Source organism: Schistocerca serialis, chromosome 11 (genome assembly GCF_023864345.2).
Source record: "Schistocerca serialis cubense isolate TAMUIC-IGC-003099 chromosome 11, iqSchSeri2.2, whole genome shotgun sequence".
NCBI lineage: Eukaryota > Metazoa > Arthropoda > Insecta > Orthoptera > Acrididae > Schistocerca > Schistocerca serialis.
Genome location: NC_064648.1, coordinates 134,811,429 through 134,838,962, shown reverse-complemented (window position 1 = coordinate 134,838,962; position 27,534 = coordinate 134,811,429). Strand labels below are relative to the sequence as shown.

Genomic DNA, 27,534 nt, shown 5'->3' with positions numbered 1-27,534 from the left:
TTTACTGGTTTGACTGTATTTTTCCGTTATGTCCAGCATCTGATGGTGCACTAGCTTTAGTACAATTTATAAACATACACACGGAAACACTGCGTGTAAAGCGCCTGGCTGCAACTGTCAACATAAACATTAGGGATTTTCGGTACATCGTTCTACGAATCACCGATCTTATAATTTACTCAGCAAACGCAGCTCTGCTCGCGTGTAAGTTGTTGCCTCTTATTTGTGGATGACCGATTTAGATCTACTGTATAGATCATTATCATATCTATATTCCTTAGTGGTAGCAGGGATCACCAAGCAATACAGAACTTATGTTGATCTCTGTAGTAGATCATCCACAAATAGAAAGTAACAACTTATCAGCAACCACAACTGTGTCTGTTAATATGGATTTTCCGTGTGTGGTCAGTGTGCAGCCTGTTCAAGTTTGAACATTTAGTGATTCCCCCCAAATAAGAATAACGGCGAAAGAGACGGAATACTCAGTTCACCAGGACAAGTTCCCGTCGCTGGCGGCATTCTGCTGGCGATTCCGATTCCGCACTGAAAAGTTTCTAGCCACCAGAGGACGGCAATAACCAACGTAAACTGGTAGTGGTGAAGCAAAAGAGCTTCTTAAAGGTATTTGGGGAGGGTTGTGGTCTCTCCCTCGACGATCTTTACCTCAGTTTCAGTTCCAAAGTCTATTGAGGTACTACATTTAGTATGTTGCGGTGGCTAATACACGTAATACACTGTAAACCACTGCTACAGACCACCAGACCTTAAATTTCAATAGCGTAGTCAACAACAACACAAGCCCTTTCTCTTATCGGCAGCGTGGCAAACGCAGTGGATGAAGATCGCAAAGTAATACCAGGTACCCAAATGGCAACACGTGTTACTTAGGCTGGGAATCTGACAGGGTCGCGCCGGGGTCGTCGTCGTTATTGTTCTCTCTGTGTGTGTGTGTATGTGTGTGTGTCTCTGTGTGTGTGTGTGTGTGTGTGTGTGTGTGTGTGTGTGTGTGTGTGTGTCATACCCTCCCCCTCTCCCACCCCTCCTCCCACGCTTGCAATACATATGACACACTGATATATAGCGTTTTCGTTTTGAGTTGGCGAATCACGCGAATACGAGAAACAGCGGTAGTTGTACCTGATAGCCCAATGACTACGTTGTGCCTGTGTTTGACGCACGTCCTTTGCAAAGAACTGCACTGCGGATAAGTGTGCAACACCCTTCGGTACAGCCACGCGGGGTAGCCGCGCGGTCTATGCGCCTTGCCACAGTCCGTGCGGCTCTTCCCGTCCCGCGGTTCGAATCCTCCCTCAGGTGTGGGTGTGTGTGTTGTCCTTAGAATAAGTTAGTTTAAGTTGGATTAAGTCATGTGTAAGCCTAGGGACCGATAAACTTATCAGTTTGGTCCCCTAGGAACTTACCACTAATTTCCAAATTTTCCTCCAGAGTTGTACTCAGCGGCACCTGGGCATAATACACTATGTTACAAAAAGTATCCGGACACCCGCAAAACGCTGCGCTTTCATATTAGATGCATTGTGCTGCCATTTACTGCCAGATACTCCACATCAGCGACGTCAATAGTCATTAGACATCGTGAGAGAGCAGAATGGGGCGCTCCGCAGAATTCACAACTTCGAACGTGGTCAGATGACTGGGTGTTACTTGTGTCACACATCTGTAGGTCCACTGTTTCCAATTTGATAGTAAAGTGGAAACGTGAAGGGACATGTACAGCTCAAATACGTACATGCCGACCTCGTCTGTTGACTGTCAGAGACCGCGACAGTTGAAGAGGGTTGTAAAGTGTAATAGGCAGACATCTATCCAGAGCATCACACAGGAATTACAAACTGCATCAGGATCCACAGCAACTACTATGACAGTTAGGCGGGAGGTGAGAAAATTTGGTTGAGCGGCTTCTCATAAGTGACACATCACGATGGTAAATGCCAAACGACGCCTCGTTTGGTGTAACGAGCGTAAACATCGGACAATTGAACAGTGGAAAAATATTGTGTGGAGTGGCGAATTACGGTACACAATGTGGCTATCCGATGGCAGGATGTGGGTCGGCGAATGGCCGGTCAAAGTCATCTGCCAGCCTGTGTAGTGCCAACAGTATAATTCGGAGGCGGTGCTGTTATGGTATGGTCGTATTTTTCATCGAGGAGGCTCCCATCCCTCGTTCTTTTGCGTGTCACTATCACAGCACATGCCTAGACCGATGTTTTATGCACCTTCTTGCTTCCCACTGTTGAAAAGAAACTGGGGATGGTGATTACATATTCAACACGATCGAGCGCCTATTGATAATGCACAGCCTATGGTGGAGTGGTTACACGACAATAACATCCCTGTAATCGACTGGTCCGTGCAGAGTCCTTACCTTATTTCTATAGAACACCTTTGGGACGTTTTGGAACGCCGACTTCGTGCCAGGCCTCACCGATCGACACCGATACCTCTCCTCAGTGCAGCACTCCGTGAAGAATGGGTTGCCTTTGCCCAAGAAACCTTCCAGTACCTGACTGAACGTAAGCCTGCGAAGCTGAAGCTATTATCAAGGCTCAGGGTGGCCCAACATCATATTGAATTCCAGCATTACCGATGGAGGGCGACACGAACTTACAAGTCATTTTCAGCCAGGTGTCCGGATACTTTTGTTGTGCGTACTGAGGGACTGCAGTGTCAGTGGTTCATTTGTAGCGGTTATCGCTCATTAGGTGTGGCTCAGGCAGCTTGTCTGTGTGCACTCTATTTTGAATCTGCAGTCAGTAACTGTGCTGAGTTGAGAGATGCATAGTGTGTGTAACTTCCATTGTAGGCTACAAGCACACCCCACTGGCGAGGACGTACTCCTGTTGAACACTCCACTAATTAGGAAGGAGTCGCATTGTGGGTATGCAGGAAGCTGGACAGTTGTATCGACGGATTGCTGCACACGTTGGTCACAATTTATGCGAACTATGGTGCCCAATCCTACAGCATCCAAGAACGTAATCCGGGCACATGTTGTACCTCCTGTGTCACTGGGGACAGTTGGTAAATGTGTGCTTGCAGTGGTATTCACATGATGTGTGCCTCTGGCCAGCCTGCAGCTGACACCGCGACACCTCCAAGCATGCCTACTCTGGTGTAGCGAAAGAGTTGTATTATTTTGCTACACCATGAACAGATATTCGTTAAATATTGTAATGTACAAACTGACTTGAATTGTTGATACCACGGGTACAAATAGAGTGATTATTAGTCTTATAGATTTTCCTTAAAGGAAAACTTTACAGACTTGTTCCTTCATGTGAAGCTTTATGATTCCTTTTATTGGTATATAACATTTAAAGGTTCTTAATACTTAACAACAAGAACATTAGTTAGTTCCATTTTGTGTTTCAACAACCGAGTATATCTCGAAATTTCAAGTTACACCTGGGGATATATCAACTATCTTTTCTATTTATGTATGATATACCCTTCTTTAGTGTGATCACTTGTCTCACTAACTCCTACTCAAATTCTTTTTTTATTGCATCATAGTTGAATCACCCTGTTTTTGGGTAAGTACCTCACAACTTACTTTTATTTGTATGTGCGTGTTACCCACCCTCATCAATTTCATAAAAGTTGTACAAACCACTTCTATTGTGAATGGACCCAACCTATGATATAGCTCAGTCACTCCAGGATCTGCCTAGCCACATAATATCCAATCCCTCCGGAGTCCATATTCTTTGTAAACTTTATTTTTGTCAGACAGTACTGATCAGCATCTTCAACAAGTTTATTCACCAGGAATGAAGAGGTATGTTTATAATTTTGTTGAATTTTACTCTGTTCTGATCTCTACATTTTCTTTCTTATGTCTCTGTGCATTCTTTGCCCATCTCACTATCCTTGCCCCACAGTATCAATGATTATTTTCCTTTGCATTTCTCTCACACAAGTGTTTTTGATGTGCATCGATAATACTTTCTATTTTAATCCACCAAGTTCTTTTAACATAATTTATGTGGGTCATTTAGTGCGTCATTCATTATTTCATTGATATCCTTCATTCCACTCAAAAACATGACTCAACTAAATTGCATCACTTGGGTCCATGTCCTTTGCGTCAAAAGAGTAGGAATCTGTCCCGTTATACAATTTCGTACTTCTGTTTTCTCTTCTGAGGACAGTCCCATCAGTCCGTTGTCATCATACATGAAATCCCTGCCAGTGCAATCCTACTGTTGTAGGCTGTAAATTTTACTATATAGACAGTAAAGAGAAGAGATCATTTAATTGGAACTTTGCAGACAGAGGAAATATAGATTTGGTACTCCTAATGAAGAAGTAAGAAAAGGAAATAGAGAGACAGGTATATTAGGATCAAAGAAGATAAGAAGACAGTAAGTAGCCAATAGATGGATTCCCCTACCACTTCCCAAGCCATGGACCTCATCTGCTGGAGGGAGAAATTGTTTGGCATTCCCTACAGAATGGACTTGCCACAGCTTCACCATAGCAGACACCCCAAAACTTGATCCTAACGAACACCTATGAAATGCAATGGAATAAGCAAGTATATTCACGTAAGTCATCATCAAAAATCAGTATAATTTCTGTGATCAGTCTGTTCATCGGTCAAAACTCGATAGAGGTGATATCACTACCCATATTAAGCTCCCCTAAAAAAATTTCACAAATCCACTCATTTTTTTTACCATGTGATGGTAAGTAACCTGCCCCCTTGGTCAGCAATCTTACTCTAAAAGAATACTTAGCAGCTGATTAAATAACAGTCAACAGTATTTGTTTACTCACTTTCACCATTAAGAACAATTGTTGTTGTTACTGGGTTTCTTTCTCATGTTTAATTTAATGGTGTCTTATACCGCTTTAACATACAAATGTTATGTGATCCTTTTTCTTGACCCAGCAAACTGCTTTGGGATGTGGAACATTTAAAACTTCGTAAGGACCACTAAAATGAGGGAAATACTTGGCTGTTTCTTTCTTCAAATTTGAGCTATGGTGTACTTCCTTAACCAGTACCAAGTCATCCACATGAAAATTAGGTTTTATAGCTTTTTCATTATATTTCTGCAGCTGTTTGTCTGCTGCTCATTGTAAATTTTCTTTTACTTCATCATCTAAGTTGTATCCATGTACACTATTGCCATCATATGGCCATGTACACAATTTAACAGTGGCTTATCTGTGAATTTGTCTTGCAGTATTTCAATGGGAGATAAACCAGTAAAGAAATGTTGAAGTTCATTAAGTATTACTAGGAACTCAGGTATTTTCTGTGACCTAGTTGTGTGTCTGCTTGAAAAGTATGTCCTACATGACCTACCAATTTCTTTTATATGCTTGCAAGGGTTGGATTTTGGGTTATATTTAGATATGGTTATGTGATCTATTTTTCTCAATACTAAGAGTTCCTTAAAGTTATAGCTTATTAACTATGGACCATCATTGATTAAAAGACTGGTTTCCTGACATTGGCAAAATAATTATGCATTGTTTTGGCGTGTTTGATTGACTATAAAGTTACATATTTCGACAAACATTTAACCAGTACATAAACATATGTATCTCCACCTCTACTAGTTGGCAAATGCCAGTAAAAATTCAATATTGTTAAATCATGCAAATCATTTGGTATAGACGGATACGTTGTACAAACTGTGTTTGCCTTTATTGTATTCTATTGTTTTCTGACAGGCCTGGCCAGTTCGTAACACTTGTGTGACTTTTTTAATCAAATCTTTAAAATTCATATTTGATATACATTTACAAATTCCAAAATGTCCACATCCATTGCGTATAAATGCCATTAACTGTAATTCAGAACTTTGTGGAATATATAGTTTCTGTAAAGGAATGTTGAATGAGGATGGAAAGTGTCAGGATGCGCTGTATTATAACTCGTCCGAGTTTCCCAACTGATTTATTATTTCCAGCTACAGTGCCCCCGTTCTTCTCAGTCTCCATCACCAGATCCTGCAATGCTGAGGACACCACTTTGTTAACTGTGAAACGACTTGACGCGGAAAGGCTGCCTCAGTGACCCGTACAATGCGCTGCTGTGTGTCAGCCTTGTACGACCGGGGAGTTGTGACGGAGTCAGGATGCGCCGGCAGTCGACTCAACGGTTTTCGTCCCCGCCTCAGCGCCGTTGGCTGGCGGCCCACTGCTTGCTTCTTCCACATCTATTTCCCTACACTGAATTGCTAGCTGAATGACAGAATACAAATCTTCTGAAGTCCCTTCACGCACTTTCCGCGACATATGCACAGGTATCACCCTGAAAAATACATCAAGTGCCTTTTGCTCGGCCTCCTGCAACAGAACGCCATTCGCTTCATCACTCTGACCCAACTCTTAAGTATACTCGTTAATTTCTCTTATTCTGTCCGAAAATTTCCCTACCCTCGCCCCCTGTCTCTTTGTCGTTGTACTCAACCTCTCCCTAGAGTACTGAACGCTTTTCTGTTTCTTGTACCTCTGTAAAAGCCCCTACTTAAAATGCTTAAACTGTCCTGCTTTCCTTAAAGCCCAGGACACCTTACATATGTCGTCCCTTCACCCGTTAATCTAATCTTGGCTGCATGTAACAACTGTTCATCTGACCAACCATTCATCACAGCTGAAGTTTCCAAGTCCTCCATAAACGAACGCACATCCTCAGATTCCTTGCCAGAAAACAGAATAACCAAACTCGCAGCTGCACCCTAGGCAAAAACGACTGATCAGATGCAGTTTGCCGCTCACTTCTAGATGTTAATTCACTCCTCAACTTCGTATTGTCCACTGTCAATTGAGCTACCTTTTCCAACAAAATCCGTACCGCTTATGGTTCTGACACACCATGTGTCCCTGACTTCGCCATTGTGTTGCTTTCATTCCCATCTGCTGCTGTATGTAACCAGTGTTGTGACATGCCCCACCGTCCAGGAGAGCTGTCACACTTCAATGCCTTGTAAATATACTGGATACGTGGCTGTGCACCTCTGTTTTGCTAACGCGCCTCTCCGAGTCACGTACTCATAACACCTGAACAACAGCTGCCTGGTGTAACTGAGGAGGCTGCAAATCTTTCCAAAGCAGCACTGTTCTTTGTGATGTACTGGATCAAATTTACATGGCGTAAGCGTGAGACCATTAAACAGTACAGAGATGATCTGTTGTTAGTGCAGTACAAAGCTTAACTGTCTGTGATGTCTCTATCTTTTGTTAATGTCTACCACGCATCATCCCACGTCTCTGAAAGTTCTCCTTCCTGATGGAACCTACAGAGCACGATGGCTGAATAAGTTGACCTGGTTTGAGAGTCATCAGATGTTGCTGTAAACGTGCAAGAGATCTATAGCCAATGAGACATATAGGTACCTACTGCCCAGAATTTCCTCGAGTGATGGATACTAATACATATTATGTTTCTATAAGGTGTGTTACATTTTTCTACATCCGAATACTATGTACATCTATATCTACATCTACATAAACACTCCGCAAGCCACCGTACGATGCGTAGCGGAGGGTACCCTGTACCACTACTTGTCATTTCCTTTCTTATTCCACTCGCAAACAGAGCGAGGGAAAAACGACGGTTCTCTAAATTTTCTCAATAGTGTTTCTCGAAAAGAACGTCGCCCAGACATTTAAATGCCTTGACTGTGTCAAGCAGGGCGCTAGTAATACTGTAGCAGAATATTGCCGATTTGATCTTCCTACTCATCCGAATTAACTTAATGTTTTCGACATTGAGGGCTAGCTGTCATTCATCAAACCAACTGAAAATTTGTTTGAGTCGTCTTGTAGCTTCCTGCAGTTATTCAATTTCGGCATTTCTATCCTACACCACGGCGTCATCAGCATCAAACATAGGTGGCTGCCCATCCAGTCAGCCAAATCTTTTGTGTAAACAGAGAACAAGATAAGTGTATTCTATCGAGGTAAAAGTTATTTGGGTATGGTACAGCGTCAATATGTATCAAACTACTGCTACTGGAGAATAACCAACGTTTCGGCCACGGTTGCAGCGGTCTTCGTCTGGATCTACTGACCGGTAGACCCAGAAGAAGGCCGCTGATATACGGGGTGATTGAAAAAGAATACCACAACTTTAAAAATGTGTATTTAATGAAAGGAACGTAATATAACCTTCTGTTATACACCATTACAAAGAGTATTTAAAAAGGTTTTTTTCACTCAAAAACAAGTTCAGAGATGTTCAATATGGCCCACTCCAGACACTCGAGCAATATCAACCCGATACTCCAACTCGTTCCACACTCTCTGTAGCATATCAGGCGTAACAGTTTGGATAGCTGCTGTTATTTCTCGTTTCAAATCATTAATGGTGGCTGGGAGAGGTGGCCGAAACACCATATCCTTAACATACCCCCGTAAGAAAAAATCGCAGGGGGTAAGATCAGGGCTTCTTGGAGGCCAGTGATGAAGTGCTCTGTCACGGGCTGCCTGGCGGACGATCCATCGCCTCGGTTAGTTGACGTTCAGGTTGTTACAGACAGATAAGTGCCAATGTGGTGGCTCTCCATCCTGCTGAAATATGAATTGTTGTGCTTCTTGTTCGAGCTGAGGGAAAAGCCAATTCTCTAACATCTCCAGATACTGTAGTCCAGTTACAGTTTTGAATCACCCTGTATTATGACGTTTGATACATTATGACGCAGTACCATAACGACAAAACCTTTGTGTCGACCGACTCTGGCCGCGGAAACCTACGCTACTATACGTGTATTCTAGTTTCTGTAGCTTTTGACTAGAAAGTTACCAGGAGAAAAATCATCGTGGACTGGAGGTACTGCGCTACGACAAGCCTTCAGAATGTAGAGCGACGTTCAGTTGCGAAAATAATGTCGGTGCATGGTGAAATAGTTTCGTGATTTCACGAAAAAATGGCTGTGGGCTGTCACTGCTACCCGTCGGTATATCCATTGCATGTCTTGGTTTCTTCAGACTCATACAGAATTGAAAAGTTTACGGCAGGGCAGTGTGCCATCGATTTGCGAAGTTCAGTTTTTTTTGCGAGTGACGATGGGAAGGGTGAAGGGAAAGGGACGCAGCTGAACTGTGCCCATCATTGTGTGGGTGATGGATTCCATTATAGGGGAGATTCAAAAGATTTTGCAAAATCTGAAGGCGCTCATACAGGAGTCGAAACGCAACGGCTTTAGGGTAGCATCTGACAAGCTAGAAAGCAACACTGAACCAGGAGGAGTGTTGGAAGGTCAGGAATAACAACGACAGTCGATGCACGCGCGTCTTAAGTTCAGCAAAGGTAATGCACTATTTATTCAGTAGCGTTAAACACTACGGAAGGTGTTCCTAATGGCGAACTCCGTATTCAGTACAGGAATAACGTCTCTGTAGAAAATTCTGGTTCACTCTGCCAAGGACAGATGGTAACAAACTAACCTCTTCATATGCTGTTCTTTGTCTAATCCCCAATCTGAACACCTTCAGGCCTGCACAAAACTGTTGAGTAAAGAAGACATTTGATAAACCTAAGAAGCGTGTGCAATCATTGTCCTGGTGCCTGTAACACTCGAAAGCTTGCACTGCCTCATATTTACTTCCGACACAAGTTCACGTTTTTATGTTGTTGTATTTCGACTTCGCTATCAGCTCCTTCATTTTATGCACAGTCTTTTGAATTGCCCTGCATACCGTAATTCTACTTCCAAATTTCCTGCATATTCCTATTGAGTTTAGGAAAAAATTCATGAATGCGTCTCCTGTATACTGCCACTCTATGTAATGGTTCCATCTTGTCTCGGCTGTTCCTTCTGCTCTGCAGATCTGACATGCCTACATGAAACATAACATTCGTTTAGAAACTTGTTTGAAAAACACGCGGTACATGAATATTGCTACGACCGTTATTATTTGAACCGTGCAGTGAGAAGTGAATGAGCAGAAGTGAAAGGATACGGGAATGCATCACAAGAGCTGTTGCGCTACAGGTCGTGGAGAGAAGTTAAGAAAAAGAGAAATAGTCTCGGTTCTTTCCTTAGGTTCCCTCAGTCCCTGCAGACACTGCTTTTAAGAGTGTGTAACACACAGAACAGGTGACTACTGAGTCGACTGCAGTGAGAGCCAGGCACAGCGCACGGCGGTGATACAGGTACGCGGGCACTCACCAGACGCGTCCCGCCAGGCAGCAGCCAGCGCAGTGGCGGTCGGCCGCTGCCGCCGCCTCTCGCCCTCCCGCCCTGCCACGGCTGGGCCGGGCTGCCGGCCGCCGCCTCCCTTCCTCCCCCCCCCCCCCCCCCCCCCCCGCCACTCTATCGTCTGACGTTTGAGCAACACCTCACGCCACAGACGCCAAGGCCACGCTGGTGATTACTGCGATTGCTCTCCTGCGCGTTGTAAACCCGCGGTCTCTGCCGATTCGACTCTGTGATGGTCACCAACATGCCCACCACGAACTTTTCTTCCCATCTTAGTGACTTTGAGTCATCTCCTCTGAGATACATACTCCAGGCAGGAGAAGTCATGCACGTAACATTACACTACCACGTCATAACGCCTAAAGCAAACTTTGACACTAATCTAAACGCTTACTGCTGCGCCAGCTCTTAAGATATTTGCCAGTAAAATACCGCAAAGGAGCCTATTTGGTAGAACGAGACTATTGTGAGAAACTTTATGAAACACAATTCATGTTTTTTTTTTTTTTTTTTTTTTTTTTTATATGTTACAATACAGCATCGCCGGTCTATTGCGGTCTAACTGTGTTGGTGAGGCAGTAAATTTCCACAGGGCAGTGACTGCGTCACTGCAATTCACTTTGGAGGTCTGGCGGTGGGACTTGTAGTCCCGTACCACCCTCTGACGGTGACAGTACTACATGAGTCAGGCAGAAAAATTTAGCCTAACATGGGCAGGTATGATTGGAAAGTATTGGACGTAGAATGGGGGCTAGTCCCGCCAAAGGATGCGTCCAAGGTGGCCGTGCCAGACCTATCGTTAGCCATGGTCGGAATCCGTTTCCTCTAGGATGGTTAGGGGAACCGGATGTCGATGCCAGCGGCGTGGAAGTGTGGTCCCAACGTGGCGTAACCCATGGACAGTGTCCCGCAAGGCATCCACTTTCTCATAGAGCCGCCGCGCGTTGTTGCGTATGGTCGTCTTTAGGGGGACGATATCCGCTTCCTCGTGGAGAGTGACAATTCTCGTCAGTGGCGGGGCGTGCAGGCTCCACCTGAGCACCTTGTTCTGCAGGCGCTGCAATGTCCGCATCCTGGTGACACTAATCGTGGCCCATGCAGCAGATCCATACGTGAGGGCAGGCAGGATAACTGTTCGGTAAATGCGGAGCTTGGTATGCAGGTTAAGTTCCCTACTGCGAAAGAGCGGGTACAAAGCCCTGGTTAGCTTTTGCCCCTTGTTGGTGACATACTCCGCATGACAGTGGGAGAGCAACTTGTGGTCCATCTGGACCCCGAGATAGGTGGTTGTCGGGGATTGAGAGCTATTTTGTTTGTCCGGCACCAGGTGATAGTGGCGTCCATCTGTCGCTGGAGGCGGGCGACGACGGCGTCAGTAATGCAGCCAGTGGTGTATAGCGCTGTGTCGTCAGCGTATTGTGCAAGGTGGTACTCGGGGATGACCGGCATATCATTGACTTAGATATTAAATAGGATGGGAGATAGCACCGATCCTTGCGGAGTGCCTGCCGACAACTGGCGAATGCCAGAACGCATTCCCCGTTGAGCCACTAGGAAAGTCCTACCACGGAGGAAGTCATCCACGATCTTGACATAAATATCCGGTATAGGGGTCTGTGTCGGCATCTTGTGTACGAGGTTGTCTTGCCAGATCTTATCGTAGGCGTTTTGCAAGTCCAGAAAAACGGCAGCTGTCGACTTGGCAATGTTGAAGCCTTTGCTGATGTGTTCAGTGATCCGTAGGACCTGAAGTTCAGCAGAGAGGTGCGAAGTGAATCCAAACTGTTCAGGACGGATCGTCCCAGCTGCTGCAAGAGGTTGGGAAAGTCTGTGAAGGATCACAGATTCAAGGACCTTCGCCATAGTGTTTAGGAGGCTGGTGGGCCTATTGTTGGTGGGGACTGTAGGGTCTTTGAACCTCTTGGGGGTCGCAATCAGCTTGGCTTGTTTCCACTGAGGGGGGAAAAGGCCAGATGTGAGACAACAGTTTAAAATCTTGGTGAACAAGATGAGTGATGTGCGGGGAAGGTGACAAAGATATTCATTTAAAATTCCGTCCAATCCAGGGGCCGACCGGCCACGTTTCCGTCGAAGGATGCGCTGAATTTCTGCCATGGACGTAAGAAGGGGAGCAGACTGGGGTGGGCGGTTGCGGAAAGCAGCAACAGCTGTCAGGACTTCATGTTCTTCCTGTAGTTCGTTCGGAGAAAGGTCCTGGACCAGAGGGCGGTTTTGGGCCTCAAACACATCTGCCAGCGTTTCCACAATTTGCAGGGTATCATATGACAAGCCCGCTGCTGTGCGAATAGGATGGGCAGTCGCTGGCTTAGAACGCCGCAGGGTGCGAATGACAGCCCAGTCAGATTTTTGGTGGAGTAGGAAAGTGGACATCCTGTCCTCCCACTGTTCAGACCTCCATTCGGCGAGCCGGTGGCTGAATTCGCGTTGGAGGCGTCTCATTTGGCGTTTGTCCTGGGGGTCACGAAACTGTTTCCACCTCCAGCGGCAGTGGTTCTTTTGCACCTTCAGCTCTCGTAACAGAGGGGGCAAGTCGTCCAGGGGTGTTAAATTTCGAGGTGCAGTGGAGGTGGAGAGCTTCACTGCTTTCTGTATTTTGGCGGTAAGGTAATCCACAGCACGGACTATATTGGCCGGTGTTGTCAAATCGAGGTCGTGTCGAGTGGTGTTATTAAGTACCCTGGTAAACTTGTCCCAGTTGGTGAGGGTCGCAGTGGAACGAGCATCAAATGAAAGGGCAGCATTGGTGAGGTGCAAGAGTACTGGCTCATGGTCAGAGGCCAGTTCGTGGAGAACTTCCAGCGAAAACTGAGCGGTGATGTTTTTGAAGATGGCCACATCCAGAACGTCTGGCAGGCAGTTAGTACGGACTGGGATATGGGTAGGTTCGTGGGGGCCATAGACTGATAGTGCTAAAGTATCCTCCAGGTCAAGGAGGAGCCGGCCTTTGGGGTTAGACACACGAGAATGCCAAGCTGGGTGCTTGGCATTGAGATCTGCCCCAATGATGAGCCTGTCAAAGGATGACAATGTGCGGAGGTCTGCTTCCAGCAGTGGCTTGTTTGGGCTCAAATACGCTGCTGCAAAGGTAATGGCACCAAGGCATGTGGAGATGGTAACTGCTGTGGCCTCTATGTGTTCCATTGGCTGGAGAATCTCTTGGGTATGGACAAGAGCTTTGTTGAGGAATACAGCTGTGCCTCCACCACGGCGGTCGAGGCGGTCAGAGCGGTAACACACCATGTTGCGAAGGCGGAAATCGTCTGCTGGTTTGAGGTGTGTTTCTGTGACCAGTAAAACATCCACACGATAGTCATGGAGGAAGGTGTTCAATTCTGTCTTCACACGTTTTATGCCATTGGCATTAAAAATGCAAGTGACAAGATCCTGAGGGGGCTGGTGGTGGTGTGGAGGTCCATTCGCCATTACAACAATATTTGACTAAGCCCCTCCACTAGGGCGATGACCATGGAGAGCCCGTCCTCCGACTGACGGATTTTTTGTGCAGTGTCACGAATAACAGCCTGGAGGATTTCACACATGTCCGCCAGAAAGGACGCATCAGTCTCCACCACTGGGGCAGGGTCCCGGGTGGTCTGCTTGCCCCTACGGCGCGCAGGAGCAGGTGTAGTAGTAGGCAGAGTGGGGGTAGGGGCAGAAGGCTGAGATAGAGCCACAGATGGACAGGAGGGAGCTGCAGCTGGCTCCTGTAGTTGGTGAGCAGTGGGAGCCGTCACGGAAGACAGACAATGAGGAGGAGACCGGGCTGCAGCAGCAAAGGATGTCGTGGGAGTCTGGGCAGGAAGGGGCACAGGAGCCACCGAACCATCTGGTGCCTGAGTGGCTGCTACCAGAGTGGCTGCTGAGGACAGTGCACCTGGCTGACCCCGCAAAACAGGGTAGTTGGTCATGTCCCTTAGCGGTGGGGGAGGTCGATTTGTTCTTGGTTTCTTTTTGGGTGGACGAGAAGACTTCAGTGCCTTCTGGTAAACAGGGCACCCTCTCCAGGATGCCATGTGGTGGGGATCATGCGTCGTTCCCAAACATCTGGCACAGGTAGGTTTCTCCAAAGCAGGGAGTGTGCAGTTCTCCACTAAATGTGGGCCAGCACACTTAACACACCGCAACGGCAGGGAGCAGTAATTCCCAGTATGTCGTAAACGTTGGCATTTGCGACAGATGGCTGGCCCGTTGCGGCCCTCGTACGATTCAATCCGGACTTTCGTGTATAGAAGATACCGGATTTGGTAAATCCGCTCTATGTACTACCTCCGGGAAAGGGAGACGACGTGGGTAGGGCAGGGGATCAATGCCCTGGCTCACGATTCCTCTTGCTATACTGGTGGACCAAAGGATCTTCGAAATCGAGTCGAAGCAGTTCCTCCTTGACCTCCTCTGCCGTAACCTCTGGTGGCAAGTCCTTGATGACGATTTTGGTGCGGCGATTACCCGACATCTGGTGGGTAAAGTAAGGCATCGCCTTTGATTTTACGAAATCGAAAATGGTAAGATAGTCGTCCCTACTGTCAAGCAGGTATTTCACATGATCTTTTTGGGAAACAGCTCTCAATTGGTCGACAATGAGCCTCTGGAGCTCAGTGTTCAGTTTCGTGTAATTACCACAATGTGGGGTATCCTCTCTTTCTTCAGAGGGCTTGATGGGATCTCTTGAGAAGGAGGGTCGGGAGCATGAGTCATTTCCTCATCCACAGGACCATCCGATGCGGCGTCCCCCGGCAGGGGGGTATCGGAACACGATCCGCTGCCACCACAGCCCGCGTGGGCGGAGGGGCGTCTGGAGCGACGGCCAGAGGACTTTCCGACTGGGTCAGGGTGTCCAGAAGACTCGCCACGGTGGCGGGACGGCGTAGGGAGAGGTGCAGGTACAGTCGGGTGGTGATCAGACAGAGCCGATGTGTTCGCCGCCTCACTACGAGAAAGATCAATTACTAGGCGGTCAGGTGAATCGTCGGACGACGACGACGACGACGCGGATGAACGGACCCTGACACGCGACCGTCGACAGTCTTCATGATGATCGGTTTCAGTACCGGTGGTGTCCACCGGCGATTTTTGGCGGTTGGTGCGATTCAAGTGATCCTTCGCCCGTTGCGGGGTAGGCAGAGCATTATGCGCGACGGGGGGCCAGGACGAGCGGCGTTTCCGACGCGGTTCTCCACGAAGGGCGGCGATGGGTCCTCCGCGAGTTTCTCCATTGTGGACGCGGGTCCACCTGACATGGCCTGGGGCCCTGCACGAGAGGACTGCGCACACCAAAAACTTCCCAGCTATCCTGGGGTAATAACTAGTAAGAAACCAACGCCGAAATAGTAGATATCCAAACGCTGTTAGGCGATGCAGCGACGGGGGGCCGGGACGAGCGGCGTTTCCGACGCGGTTCTCCACGAGGGGCGGCGATGGGTCCTCCGCGAGTTTCTCCATTGTGGACGCGGGTCCACCTGACATGGCCTGGGGCCCTGCACGAGAGGACTGCGCACACCAAAAAGCTTCCCAGCTATCCTGGGGTAATAACTAGTGGGAAACCAGCGCCGAAATAGTAGATATCCAAACGCTGTTACGCGATACAAAAACTACAACGACACGACACGGTAGCGCACTCGTATAAATGAGAACACTTTCGGTGAACGCGGGTCCACCTGACATGGCCGGGGGCCCTGATCTCTTTCAGGGATCTAACCTGAATCACACACAATTCATGAAGAAACTCTCATTTATAAATAACTTGAATTATCGCTTTCGCCTGCGAGAGAATTGTAAATATCAGCGTTGATTTATTAGCGTTCCGTAAATTTTTTACATATTTGTAGATTTCGTGACTTTACTAATGATTTCTTTTCCTGATAGTAGGTTTGACTTCGGAAGGATGTATTTTCAGATGAGGTGTACTTCCATTCTTAAAAAAAAAAAGAAACGACAGCGGCTATTGCTGAGAGATATCAGAAAATATTAAGTTGTCTCAATATACGCCCTTGTAAGACACTGAATTGATATTGCAGTAGTTGAGCACTGAGAAAAACGTTTTTATTAAGTATTAATTGTTATCTTAAAAAGTAAAATTTTTGTTATCTCTGAAGTGAATATTATGTTCATCTTTCCTCTCCTAGTAATTACGATACAGAGTGCAAGCAAACAGAAGACTCAGGATTTTGAATGCTAGGTAGTACTGAGCGATCCCTGCTTAGTAACACGGTCTTTTGGAATGAACAGGTTATCTTTAGTGGAAAGCTAAAGTTTGTGAAACTTGCCCTACCGACACAGACTGTCACAGTCGTTCAGAATCGTATCCGTCTGACCTGCTCTCCAACGACAGCGTCAAGAAAATTTCAGAGCTACATTACGACGCAGACCTTGACGAACTGTTTGTTTCTTACACTGGCTACTAAGAAGAACTCGACTGCACTCTGGAGACGCCACACTTTACTACAAAATTAATAGTTTACTCTTTTTTCAGCCAAGGAGACAGTAATTGAGATCCACAGCACCAAATATTTTACTTTTGAAGAAAAAGTGCGTTTCAATTTTCTTATTCGAAAGTAATACCAAAGAACAGATTTATTTAAATCATTTAATACTAGGAAGGAAAGAGGACCTGGTAGGAATGGGGAACAGTAGACACAATCAATTTTGCGGCGGAAAGTTTCGAGTTTGCCTGTCCGTCTGTTATTTTTGCTCCTATCAGGAATACTTAATAATAGTGACCGAGGGAGGGTCGTTAGAACACCAACACCGATTCTACCAGTTATGCCATCTATTCCGTGGAGCATACAGTCAACTACGTTCTTCACATATGCTATATGCAGCGTTATAATCACTGAACTGTATGAAATAAAATCGTCATAACTTCTGAACGGTTTGCGTTAGGACGTTCAAACTGCGCGGTTGGCCGCGGGTCATGATGGGCCACTTTCATCTCGATGGATTCGCCGCGCGGGATTAGCCGAGCGGTCTGGGGCGCTGCAGTCATGGACTCTGCGGCTGGCCCCGGCGGAGGTTCGACTGCTCCCTCGGGCATGGGTGCGTGTGTTTGTCCTTAGGATAATTTAGATTAAGTAGTGTGTAATCTTAGGAGGGACTGATCACCTTATCAGTTAAGTGCCATAAGATTTCACACACATTTGAACATTTGGATGAGTTCATCCATAAGCAAAATTGGTGCATTTGAGGGACTGAGAATCCGCATTTCGCTATCGACAAGTCTTTCCACCCTCAACGGGTGATTGTGTGGTGTGTAACGTCCAGTCATGGAAAAATCGGTGAGATAATCCTTGCTGACACGCTAACGAATGGTACATGAAACTTTTGGATGATGATTCCATCCCCATTATAGAAAGTCACCCTGATTTCGACAAGATATGGTTCATGTAAGACGGAGCTCGACGCCATCGAAGCAGGAGAGTGTCTGGTGTCCTCGAGGAGGACTTTGGCGACAGCATTCTAGCTCTGGGGTAACCAGAGGCCACTGGCATAGGCCTCGCTTGGCCGCCATATTTTCCAGATCTGAACACATGCGGCTCCTTTTTGTGGGCCTCCATTAAAAGCAATGTGCACACCAACAGCCCTAAAAACGATTGCTGAGCTGAAAACAGCCATTCAGGAGGTCATCGACTGCATCAGTGTTCCGACTCTTCAGCAGGTCATACAGAATTTAGCTATACGTCTACGCCATATCACCGCCAATGATGGCAACCATATCGACCATATTATAACCTAGATCCGAATATCTATATTGATGTTTTAAAGTGTGTGCACGCCGTGGTTTGTAGCTAACCTAAGTTTCTTTTTGAGAATGTTCAATAGATGTCACCCTGTGACTAATGGTTACTCTAGAGGTGACAAAAGTCGTGCGCTGGGAATATGCACATGTACAGATGGCAGGGCAAATGCCTACACAACGTATATAACGACAGTGCATTGGCGAAGCTGTTGTTTGCACACTGGTGATCCGTGTGGAAAGGTCTCCGACGTGATTGTGGTTGCACAGTGGGAGTTAATAGACTTTGAATACCGAATGAAGGTTTGAGCCATGCGCATGGGATATTCCATTTCGGAAATCTTTAGGGAATTCCAAAGTCCACAGTGTAAAGAGTGTGCTGACAATACCAAAATTCATATATTACCTTTCACCACTGGCATCATAGTGGCTGACAGCCTTCACTTAACGATGGAGAACAGTGGTCTTGGCGTAGAGTTTTCAGTGCCAACAGACAAGCAACACTGCTCAAAATACCCGCAGAAAGCAATGTGTGACGTACGACGAACGTATTCTTTGGTACAGGGCGACGACATTTGGAGCAGCAGCAGACGACCGACGTGAGGCGTTTGCTAACAGTACGACGTCTCCTGCAGCGACCCTCATCCGCTCGTGACCATGTCGGTTGGGCCCTAGGCGACTGGAAAACCGTGGTCACATGACTTCCGGTTTGAGTTGATAAGAGCTGATGGTAGTGTTTCAGTGTGGCGCTTTCCCCCAAAGCCAGGCACCTAAATTCTCAACAAGGCACTATGTGAGTTTGTGGTAGCTCCATAATCGCGTGGGCTGTGTTTACATGGAATGGACTGGGTTCTCTAGTCCAACTGAACCTTCACTGTTATGTTCAGCTATCTGAAATACTGTTCATCACCTGTGCTCTGGCGGTCGCTTCGGCCCTTAGTAATCAAAAGGTGTTTGGTACTGGATTCGATATCAACTATCGCTTAAATTTTCAGTAATCTGCATTGACGCCTGCAGACTTTCGGGATAAGAAGTCAGCCACACTCTGCCATCGGCCTTGTCAAAAGGGTGGAGGTGGAGGCAGAGAGGTTCAGGGCGCTCTCTACATCTTGGGGTGGGAAACTGTCCCTAAAGGCAATCAGCGATGATCAACGGAATGAGAAAGCAAAAGGCAATGGAAAACACTTCATTAAAGTCACATAACGTGTATCCACAGTACATGTGGCCTATAATTGAAAAAGTGTAATGACGATCTCTCCATTAGCAAAAGATTCTGGAATATTCCCCCATTCTGACCTCCAGGAGGGGACTGCAAAAGGGGAGGTGGCAATGGGAAAAAGATTGAATAACCAATGAAAGGATAATGTTTTACCAGCCAGGATGTCGAACGTCAGAAGCTTGAACGTGGTAGGGAAGCTGGAAAATCAGAAAAGGGAAATGCAAAGTCTCATTCTAGATACGACCGGCGTTTGAAAAGTCCGTGCAAAGTCCGAGAGCTGGCACCACCAGCGCGTATCGACGTCATGTTTAGTTAGTAGCATCTTTGGAAAGAACGCACACCAAGTTTCAGCCTTATTGGTCTATTTCTTTGTGTTTGACATTCGTGTGAATCAAGGAGGTCGAGTGATTGTCAAAAAATGGACGAAAAAGAATTTTGAGTGGTGACTGAACATTACTTTATGAAAGGCAAAACGCCTTAGGAGAGTAAAGAGAAGCTTAATAAACATTACGGTTACACTGCACCTTCGATTAGAACAGTTTATAGGTGGTTTCAAAATTTTCGGTGTGGCCATATGGGCACAAGTGCAGCTGAACTTTCTGGACGCCCTGTGGAGATTACGACTCCAGAAATCATTGATAAAATCCATGATATGGATGACAAAAGAGTTAAGGTGCATGAGATTGCTAGTGCTGTGGGCATCTCGAATGAAAGGGTACATAATATTTTCCATAAATATTTTGACATGAGAAAGCTATCTGCAAGATGGGTTCCGCGATTGCTCACGTTTCACCAAAAACGGAATCGTGTGAAGTTTTGCAAGGATGGCTTGCAGCTGTTCAGGAATAATCCGCAGGACTTTAAGCGTCGTTACGTCAGTATGGATGAAACATGGCTACATTACTATACTCCTGAGACCAAAGAACAATCTAAACAATGGGTTACTAAGGGAGAATCTGCACCAAAAAAGCCGAAGAGCATTCCTTCGGTGGGAAAGGTTATGGCGATTGTCTTTTGGGATTCACAAGGGATAACCCTCATCGACTATGTGGAAAAGGGTTAAACTATTATACGTTCCTATTATTCATCTTTGTCGGGCCGTTTGAAAACCGAGCTGCAAGAAAAACGTCGGCGAATGGACGCAAAAAAGTCCTTTTCCATCACGACAGTGCACCAGCACACACCTCAGCAGTTGTAGTCGCTAAATTAATGGAAATAGGATTCCAACTCGTTTCACATCCCCGCCCCCCACCCCCTCTTCTCCAGACTTGGCTCCCTCGGATTACTATTTCTTCCCCAATTTGAAGAAATGGCTGGCGGGACAAATATTTTATTCAAATGAGGAGGTGATCTGCAGCAACTAATAGCTATTTTGCAGACTTGAACAATTTCTATTATTCGGAAGGGATCAACAAATTAGAACAGCGTTGGGCGAAGTGTATAAGTCTAAAAGGAGACTATGGCGAAAAATAAGAAAGTTTATCCCAAATAAGTATGGACTTTTGAAACGCCCCTCGTGTAGTAGGGACCAGTGAAGTGAAATGAAAAGTCGACAAGGATTTTTGGTCAGATGAGAATAGGGCATTATTAACAGCAGCAAAATGGGGAATAATAAGAGTAGGATTCATTACAAATAGGAAGGTAGGGCGGAGAACGTGTTCTGTAAACAGTTCAGTGATAGAGTTCTATCAGAATTGACAGTAAACCAACAACGATAGTTCAGGTATACATGCCGACGTCGTAAACAGAAGACGAAGAGATAGAGAAAGTATATGAGGATATTCAAAGGGTAATACAATACGTAAAGGGAGATGAAAACCTAGAACCATACGGGATTGGAATGCAGTTGTAGGGAAGGAGTAGAAGAAAAGGTTATGGGAGAACATGGGCTTGGGGCAAAGAATGAGAGAGCAGAAAGACTGAGTTCTGTAATAAATTTCAGCTAGTAATAGCGAATACCCTGTACAAGAATCACAAGAGGAGGATGTATACTCGGAAAACGCCGTGAGATAGGGGAAGATTTCAGTTAGATTGCGTCATGGCCAGACAGAGATTCGAGAATAAGATTCTGGATTGTAAGATGTACCCAGGAGCTGATACAGACTCAGATCACAATGAAGTAGTGATAAAGAGTAGACTGAAGTTTAGGAGATCTGTCAGGAAGCATCAATACACAAAGAAGTGGGAATGATGAGATATGCTTGAAGTTCTCTAAGGCTATAGATACAGCAATAAGGAGTAACTCGGTAGGCAATACAGTTGAAGAAGAACGGACAACTCTAAAAACGGCACTCACAGAAGTTGGAAACATAAACGTAGGTACAAAGAATGGGTAACAGAAGAAATACTTCAGTTGATCGGTGAAACAAGGAAGTACAAAATGTTCAGGGAAATTCAAAAATAAAAAATACAAGTCACTGTGGAACGAAATAAATAGGAATATCAGGGAAGATAAGACGGAAAGACTGCATGAAATATGTGAATAAATCGAAAAAGGAATGATTGTCGGAAGGACTGACTTAGCGTATAGGAAAGTCAAAACAATCTTTGGTGAAATTAAAAGCAAGGGTGGTAACATTAAGACTGCAAAGGAAATTCTGGTGTTAAATGTAGAGGAGAGTGTGGGTAAATGGAAAGAGTACAGTGAAGGCCTGCATGAGGGGGAGGATTTGTCTGATGTAACAGAAGGAGAAACATGAGTCTATTTAGAAGAGATAGGGGATCCAGTATTACAATTAGAATTTAAGAGAGGTTTGGAGAACCTAAGATCCAATAACGCAGAAGAGATACACAACATTCCATCAGAGATTCTAAAATCACTGGGGGAAGTGTCAACAAAATGACTATAAATGTAGGTGTGTAGAATGTATGAGTCTGGCGACATACCATTTCAATTTTGGAAAAATATCATCGACAAAACTCCGAAGACTGGAGGAGCTGGCAAGGGCAAGAATTATCGCACAGTCAGCTTAACAGCTCATGCATCCAACTTGCTGACAAGAATAATGTGCTGAAGAATAGAAAACGAAATTGAAGATGTTTTAAATGACGACCAGTTTGGCTATAGGAATGGTGAAGGAGGCAAATAGACAGTTCAGATTTGCGGTTGATAATGGGAGCAAGACTAAAGGAAAATCTAGACATGTTCATAAAATTTGTCGACCTGGAAAAAGCGTTCGACAATGTAAAATGGGGCAACATGTTCGAGATTTTCTAGAATATAGTGGTATGCTATGGTTAGACACGGGTAATATACAACACGTACAAGAGTCGAGAGGGAATAATAAGAGATGAGAACCAAAAACGAAGTGCTCGATTTAAAAAAGGGTGCAAGGCAGAGGTGTAGTCTTTCGCCCCTATATTTCAATCTGTACATCGAAGAAGCAATGACGGAAGCAAAAGAATATTCAGGAGTGGAATTAAAAATCTACTTGAAAGGGTATCGATGATACTATTCCGGGATGACATAACTATCCTGAGTGAAAGTGAAGAAAAATTAGATGATCTGCTGAATGGAATGTATTAGTACAGAATACTGATTGAGAGTAAATACAAGAAAGGCGAAAGTAATGAAATGTAGCAAAAATTGGGAGAGCAAGAAACTTAACATGAGGACTGATGATTACAAAGTAGACGAAGTTATGAATTCTACTACCTAGGCAGAAAAATAACCAATGATGGATGGAGCAGTTAGGACATCAAAAGCACACTAGAACTGAAAAAAGAGCTTCCTCGTCAGCAGAGGTCTACTAGTATCAAACATAAGTCTTAATTTGAAAAAGAAATTTCTGGGAATGTATGTTGGGTGCGCAGCATTGTATGGTAGTCAAACATGGACTGTGAGAAAACCGGAACAGAAGAGAATCAGAGTATCTGAGATGTGATGCTAAACACGAATATTGAAAATTTGTTGTACTAATAAGGTAAGGAATGAGGAGGTTCAGCGCAGAAGAGGAGAGGAATATGAGGAAAACACTTGCAAGGAGAAGGGACAGGATGATAGGACATTTCTTAAGATATCAGGGCATGAATTAACATGGTACTATGGGGAGCTGTAGATGGCAAAAACCCGAGGAATTCGTGGTCGGCTGCATCAAATCAGTCAGGAGACTGATGACTTAGAAGCAATCTGAAGACCATTTGCAGCTGTTCATGACTTCCTCTCCCCAAACAAGTACAGAATTTTTATGGATGACAATGCGCTAATGGGTCAAACCTTTTCGCTACTGATTTGAAGAACATTCTGCACATTTCAAGCGAATTATTTGGCCTTCCAGATCTCCCCACATGAGTGTCTTATAACTTTTATTGAATGTAATCAAGAGCTCAGTTGGTGCACAAAATCCTGCACCGGTAACACTTTCCCATTTAGGGACGGCTATAAAGGCAACATGCCTCAATATTGCTGCAGGAGACTTCCAACAATTTTGTTGAGTACCTGCCACGTCGAGTTGCACAACCATGACGTCGAAAGAAGGTCCGACACGATATTAGGAAGTATGCCATGACTTTCGTCGTACCTACAAAACAGAGAGATTGCTTATAGCTATGTTTCACACGCTGCCCCAAATTATCCCAGACATTGGCGGATTACTATCGATCGATTTAGCGGGCCAGTCGATGTACAATTGGGAGTTCGAGTGCGCATCAAACAAGAAACGTGTCGAAGCAGCCCAGCGAACACGGTTGTCATCTTGGAAACCGGGAGTGCCCACAACATACTCGTCACGAATTTTCAAAAGAATGAACAAACCTAGCACAACATCGTGGTTTATGCCAACTGTAACCTGAATGAACAGGCTACACTAGTAGTACTAAAAATACCGCCGAAACATCACAAAACCACCTCGTGCCTGTACTACTTTCTCCACACTTTGCGAGTTGGACGCCTCATTGCGCCATCGCTGCACTGGGCGCCTCACATCGTTTGATGAGAGACGAGACCGTGACACGGCGCCCACACTAAACGCCTCCAGCCTGTTGCTCTCCACTCTCCTATGTCTCTTTTAGCGCGCTGAAGACCAGCAGGTTTACGCCCTCTTCTGAGGAATGACCTCTCACGAGGTACCCGAAATGTTTGCTCGGAAACCTATTGCTCAGGATTCTCCGACAGGAGAAATTCCTGTCGGGTTTGAAACTGACCGTAATTTGTAAGCTGTGGTTCTCGTTTTCGGTCCCTGCAGTGATAATCACTAAAAAACCACTGGTCTTATGTCACCTCATAAGCTTGCCAGTGGTATAGCATTCCGTGTACACACGTTGGACAAGCCACGTTGATACACCCAGAAATCAGGCAACTTCAGTCAAGATATGGTCAGAGACACGTCCAGACACGATAGCACCTTTTTGCCAATTTATCGTGAGCTCACGTCGACCTATCTCACACTAAGATGATTCATAGAAACGGCTGACGTTTGCACACCACTTCACTACCATCACTGACGTCTATACTGGAGTGACAGAAGGCCACTTGGTATCAGTTCTGCACAATCTACGAGTTTCTAAGTGTATCAGCAAGGAACACCAAGAAGATCCAAGGCCTCATTACGTTACATTCTCAGTCTGTTGTTGTACTGCATCGTAGGGTCGTCACTGAAATCCTTCTGATCGTTACACTCTCTTTGCAGATGATACATCTCTTTCAGTTGAAAAAAGCACCTGACAGTGACATTGCCACATCTTCCTACATTGTGTTCAATGATCTCTATAAATGGTTCACCTGTAATGGCCTGACTTTAATTTAAATTTAGAAAAGTACATTCACTTCTGTGGGTCTCAGAAAGTACAGGAGGACACACGTCTGTGCGGTAATGATCAGCATACACGTCAGGTATATTGTTCTACATCTTTAGGCCTCCTCATCGACGGTAAATTAAATTGGTTGTGCCCTGTTCTGGACTTACGAAAAACGCTTAGTTCAGCAACTTATGCTCTACATATTACAGTAGCGACTGCAAATACTGACGCTGTTAAGGCTCATTATTTTGGCTATTTCCATTCATTGTTGTCGTATGGCATAACGTTTTGGTGAAATAAACCAATGCCAAATAAAGTCAGAAAAGAGTAATCTGAATTCTAAGTGGTGTGAGCGGAAATCATTCATGCAGAAATCTTCTTAAAACACACAAAATATTAACAGTGGCCTCACAAAATATTGTATTCCTTATGTCCTTTTTAGTTACGGACCTACCCATGCACATAACTAACAGTGACTACCATAACTATGACACAAGATCAAAACACGACTCGTATGTGGATGGACAAAACTTGAGCCTAGTATAAAAAGATGTTTAATGCACTTCCCCTCTCCGGGAGGGGACCTGCCTAGGGGGACGTTACCATGAGAAAAAGATTGAATAATCAACGAAAGGATAACGTTCTACGAGTCGGGGCGTGGAATGTCAGAAGCTTGAACGTGGTAGGGAAACTAGAAAATCTGAAAAGGGAAATGCAAAGGCTCAATCTAGATATAGTAGGGGTCAGTGAAGTGAAGTGGAAGGAAGACAAGGATTTCTGGTCAGATGAGTATCGGGTAATATCAACAGCAGCAGAAAATGGTGTAACAGATGTAGGATTCGTTATGAATAGGAAGGTAGGGCAGAGGGTGTGTTACTGTGAACAGTTCAGTGACCGGGTTGTTCTAATCAGAATCGACAGCAGACCAACACTAACAACGATAGTTCAGGTATACGTGCCGACGTCGCAAGCTGAAGGTGAACAGATAGAGAAAGTGTATGAGAATATTGAAAGGGTAATGCAGTATGTAAAGGGGGACGAAAATCTAATAGTCATGGGCGACTGGAATGTAGTTGTAGGGGAAGGAGTACAAGAAAAGGTTACAGGAGAATATGGGCTTGGGACGAGGAATGAAAGAGGAGAAAGACTAATTGAGTTCTGTAACAAGTTTCAGCTAGTAATAGCGAATACCCTGTTCAAGAATCACAAGAGGAGGAGGTATACTTGGAAAAGGCCGGGAGATACGGGAAGATTTCAATTAGATTACATCATGGTCAGACAGAGATTCCGAAATCAGATACTGGATTGTAAGGCGTACCCAGGAGCAGATATAGACTCAGATCACAATATAGTAGTGATGAAGAGTAGGCTGAAGTTCAAGACATTAGTCAGGAAGAATCAATACGCAAAGAAGTGTGATACAGAAGAACTAAGGAATGACGAGATATGTTTGAAGTTCTCTAACGCTATAGATACATCAATAAGGAATAGCGCAGTAGGCAGTACAGTTGAAGAGGAATGGACATCTCTAAAAAGGGCCATCACAGAAGTTGGGAAGGAAAACATAGGTACAAAGAAGGTAGCTGCGAAGAAACCATAGGTAACAGAAGAAATACTTCAGTTGATTGATGAAAGGAGGAAGTACAAACATGTTCCGGGAAAATCAGGAATACAGAAATACAAGTCGCTGAGGAATAAAATAAATAGAAAGTGCAGGGAAGCTAAGACAAAATGGCTGCAGGAAAAATGCGAAGACATCGAAAAAGATATGATTGTCGGATGGACAGACTCAGCATACAGGAAAGTCAAAACAACCTTTGGTGACATTAAAAGCAACAGTGGTAACATTAAGAGTGCAACGGGAATTCCACTGTTAAATGCAGAGGAGAGAACAGATAGGTGGAAAGAATACATTGAAAGCCTCTATGAGGGTGAAGATTTGTCTGAAACAGGAGTCGATTTAGAAGAGATAGGGAATCCAGTATTAGAATCGGAATTTAAAAGAGCTTTCGAGGACTTACGGTCAAATAAGGCAGAAGGGATAGATAACATTCCATCAGAATTTCTGAAATCACTGGGGGAAGTGGCAACAAAACGACTATTCACGTTGGTGTGTAGAATATATGAGTCTAGCGATATACCATCTGACTTTCGGAAAAGCATCATCCGCACAATTCCGAAGACGGCAAGAGCTGACAAGTGCGAGAATTATCGCACAATCAGCTTAACAGCTCATGCATCGAAGCTGCTTACAAGAATAATATATAGAAGAATGGAAAAGAAAATTGAGAATGCGCTAGGTGACGATCAGTTTGGCTTTAGGAAAAGTAAAGGGACGAGAGAGGCAATTCTGACGTTATGGCTAATAATGGAAGCAGGGCTAAAGAAAAATCAAGACACTTTCATAGGATTTGTCGACCTGGAAAAAGCGTTCGACAATATAAAATGGTGCAAGCTGTTCGAGATTCTGGAAAAAGTTGGGGTAGGCTATAGGGAGAGACGGGTCATATACAATATGTACAACAACCAAGAGGGAATAATAAGAGTGTACCATCAAGAACGAAGTGCTCGTATTAAGAAGGGTGTAAGACAAGGCTGTAGCCTTTCGCCCCTACTCTTCAATCTGTACATCGAGGAAGCAA

General features: G+C 45.0%; 2 protein-coding genes across 2 annotated transcripts in view; both read right to left on the bottom strand.

Moving 5' to 3' along the window:
- LOC126426877 (ankyrin repeat domain-containing protein 65-like) overlaps positions 1 to 10,223 on the bottom strand; it is a 161,048-nt gene extending 150,825 nt beyond the window's left edge. Inside the window, exon 1 of the mRNA XM_050088920.1 lies at positions 10,158 to 10,223. The gene's annotated coding sequence lies outside the window, so the exon portion shown is untranslated. The remainder of the gene's footprint in view (positions 1 to 10,157) is intronic.
- A 3,407-nt stretch (positions 10,224 to 13,630) lies between these two features.
- LOC126426532 (nematocyst expressed protein 3-like) lies at positions 13,631 to 14,221 on the bottom strand. The gene has a single exon (XM_050088435.1). It carries the CDS (start codon positions 14,219 to 14,221, stop codon positions 13,631 to 13,633), a length of 591 nt encoding a protein of 196 aa, XP_049944392.1.
- Between the last annotated feature and the right edge of the window lie 13,313 nt (positions 14,222 to 27,534).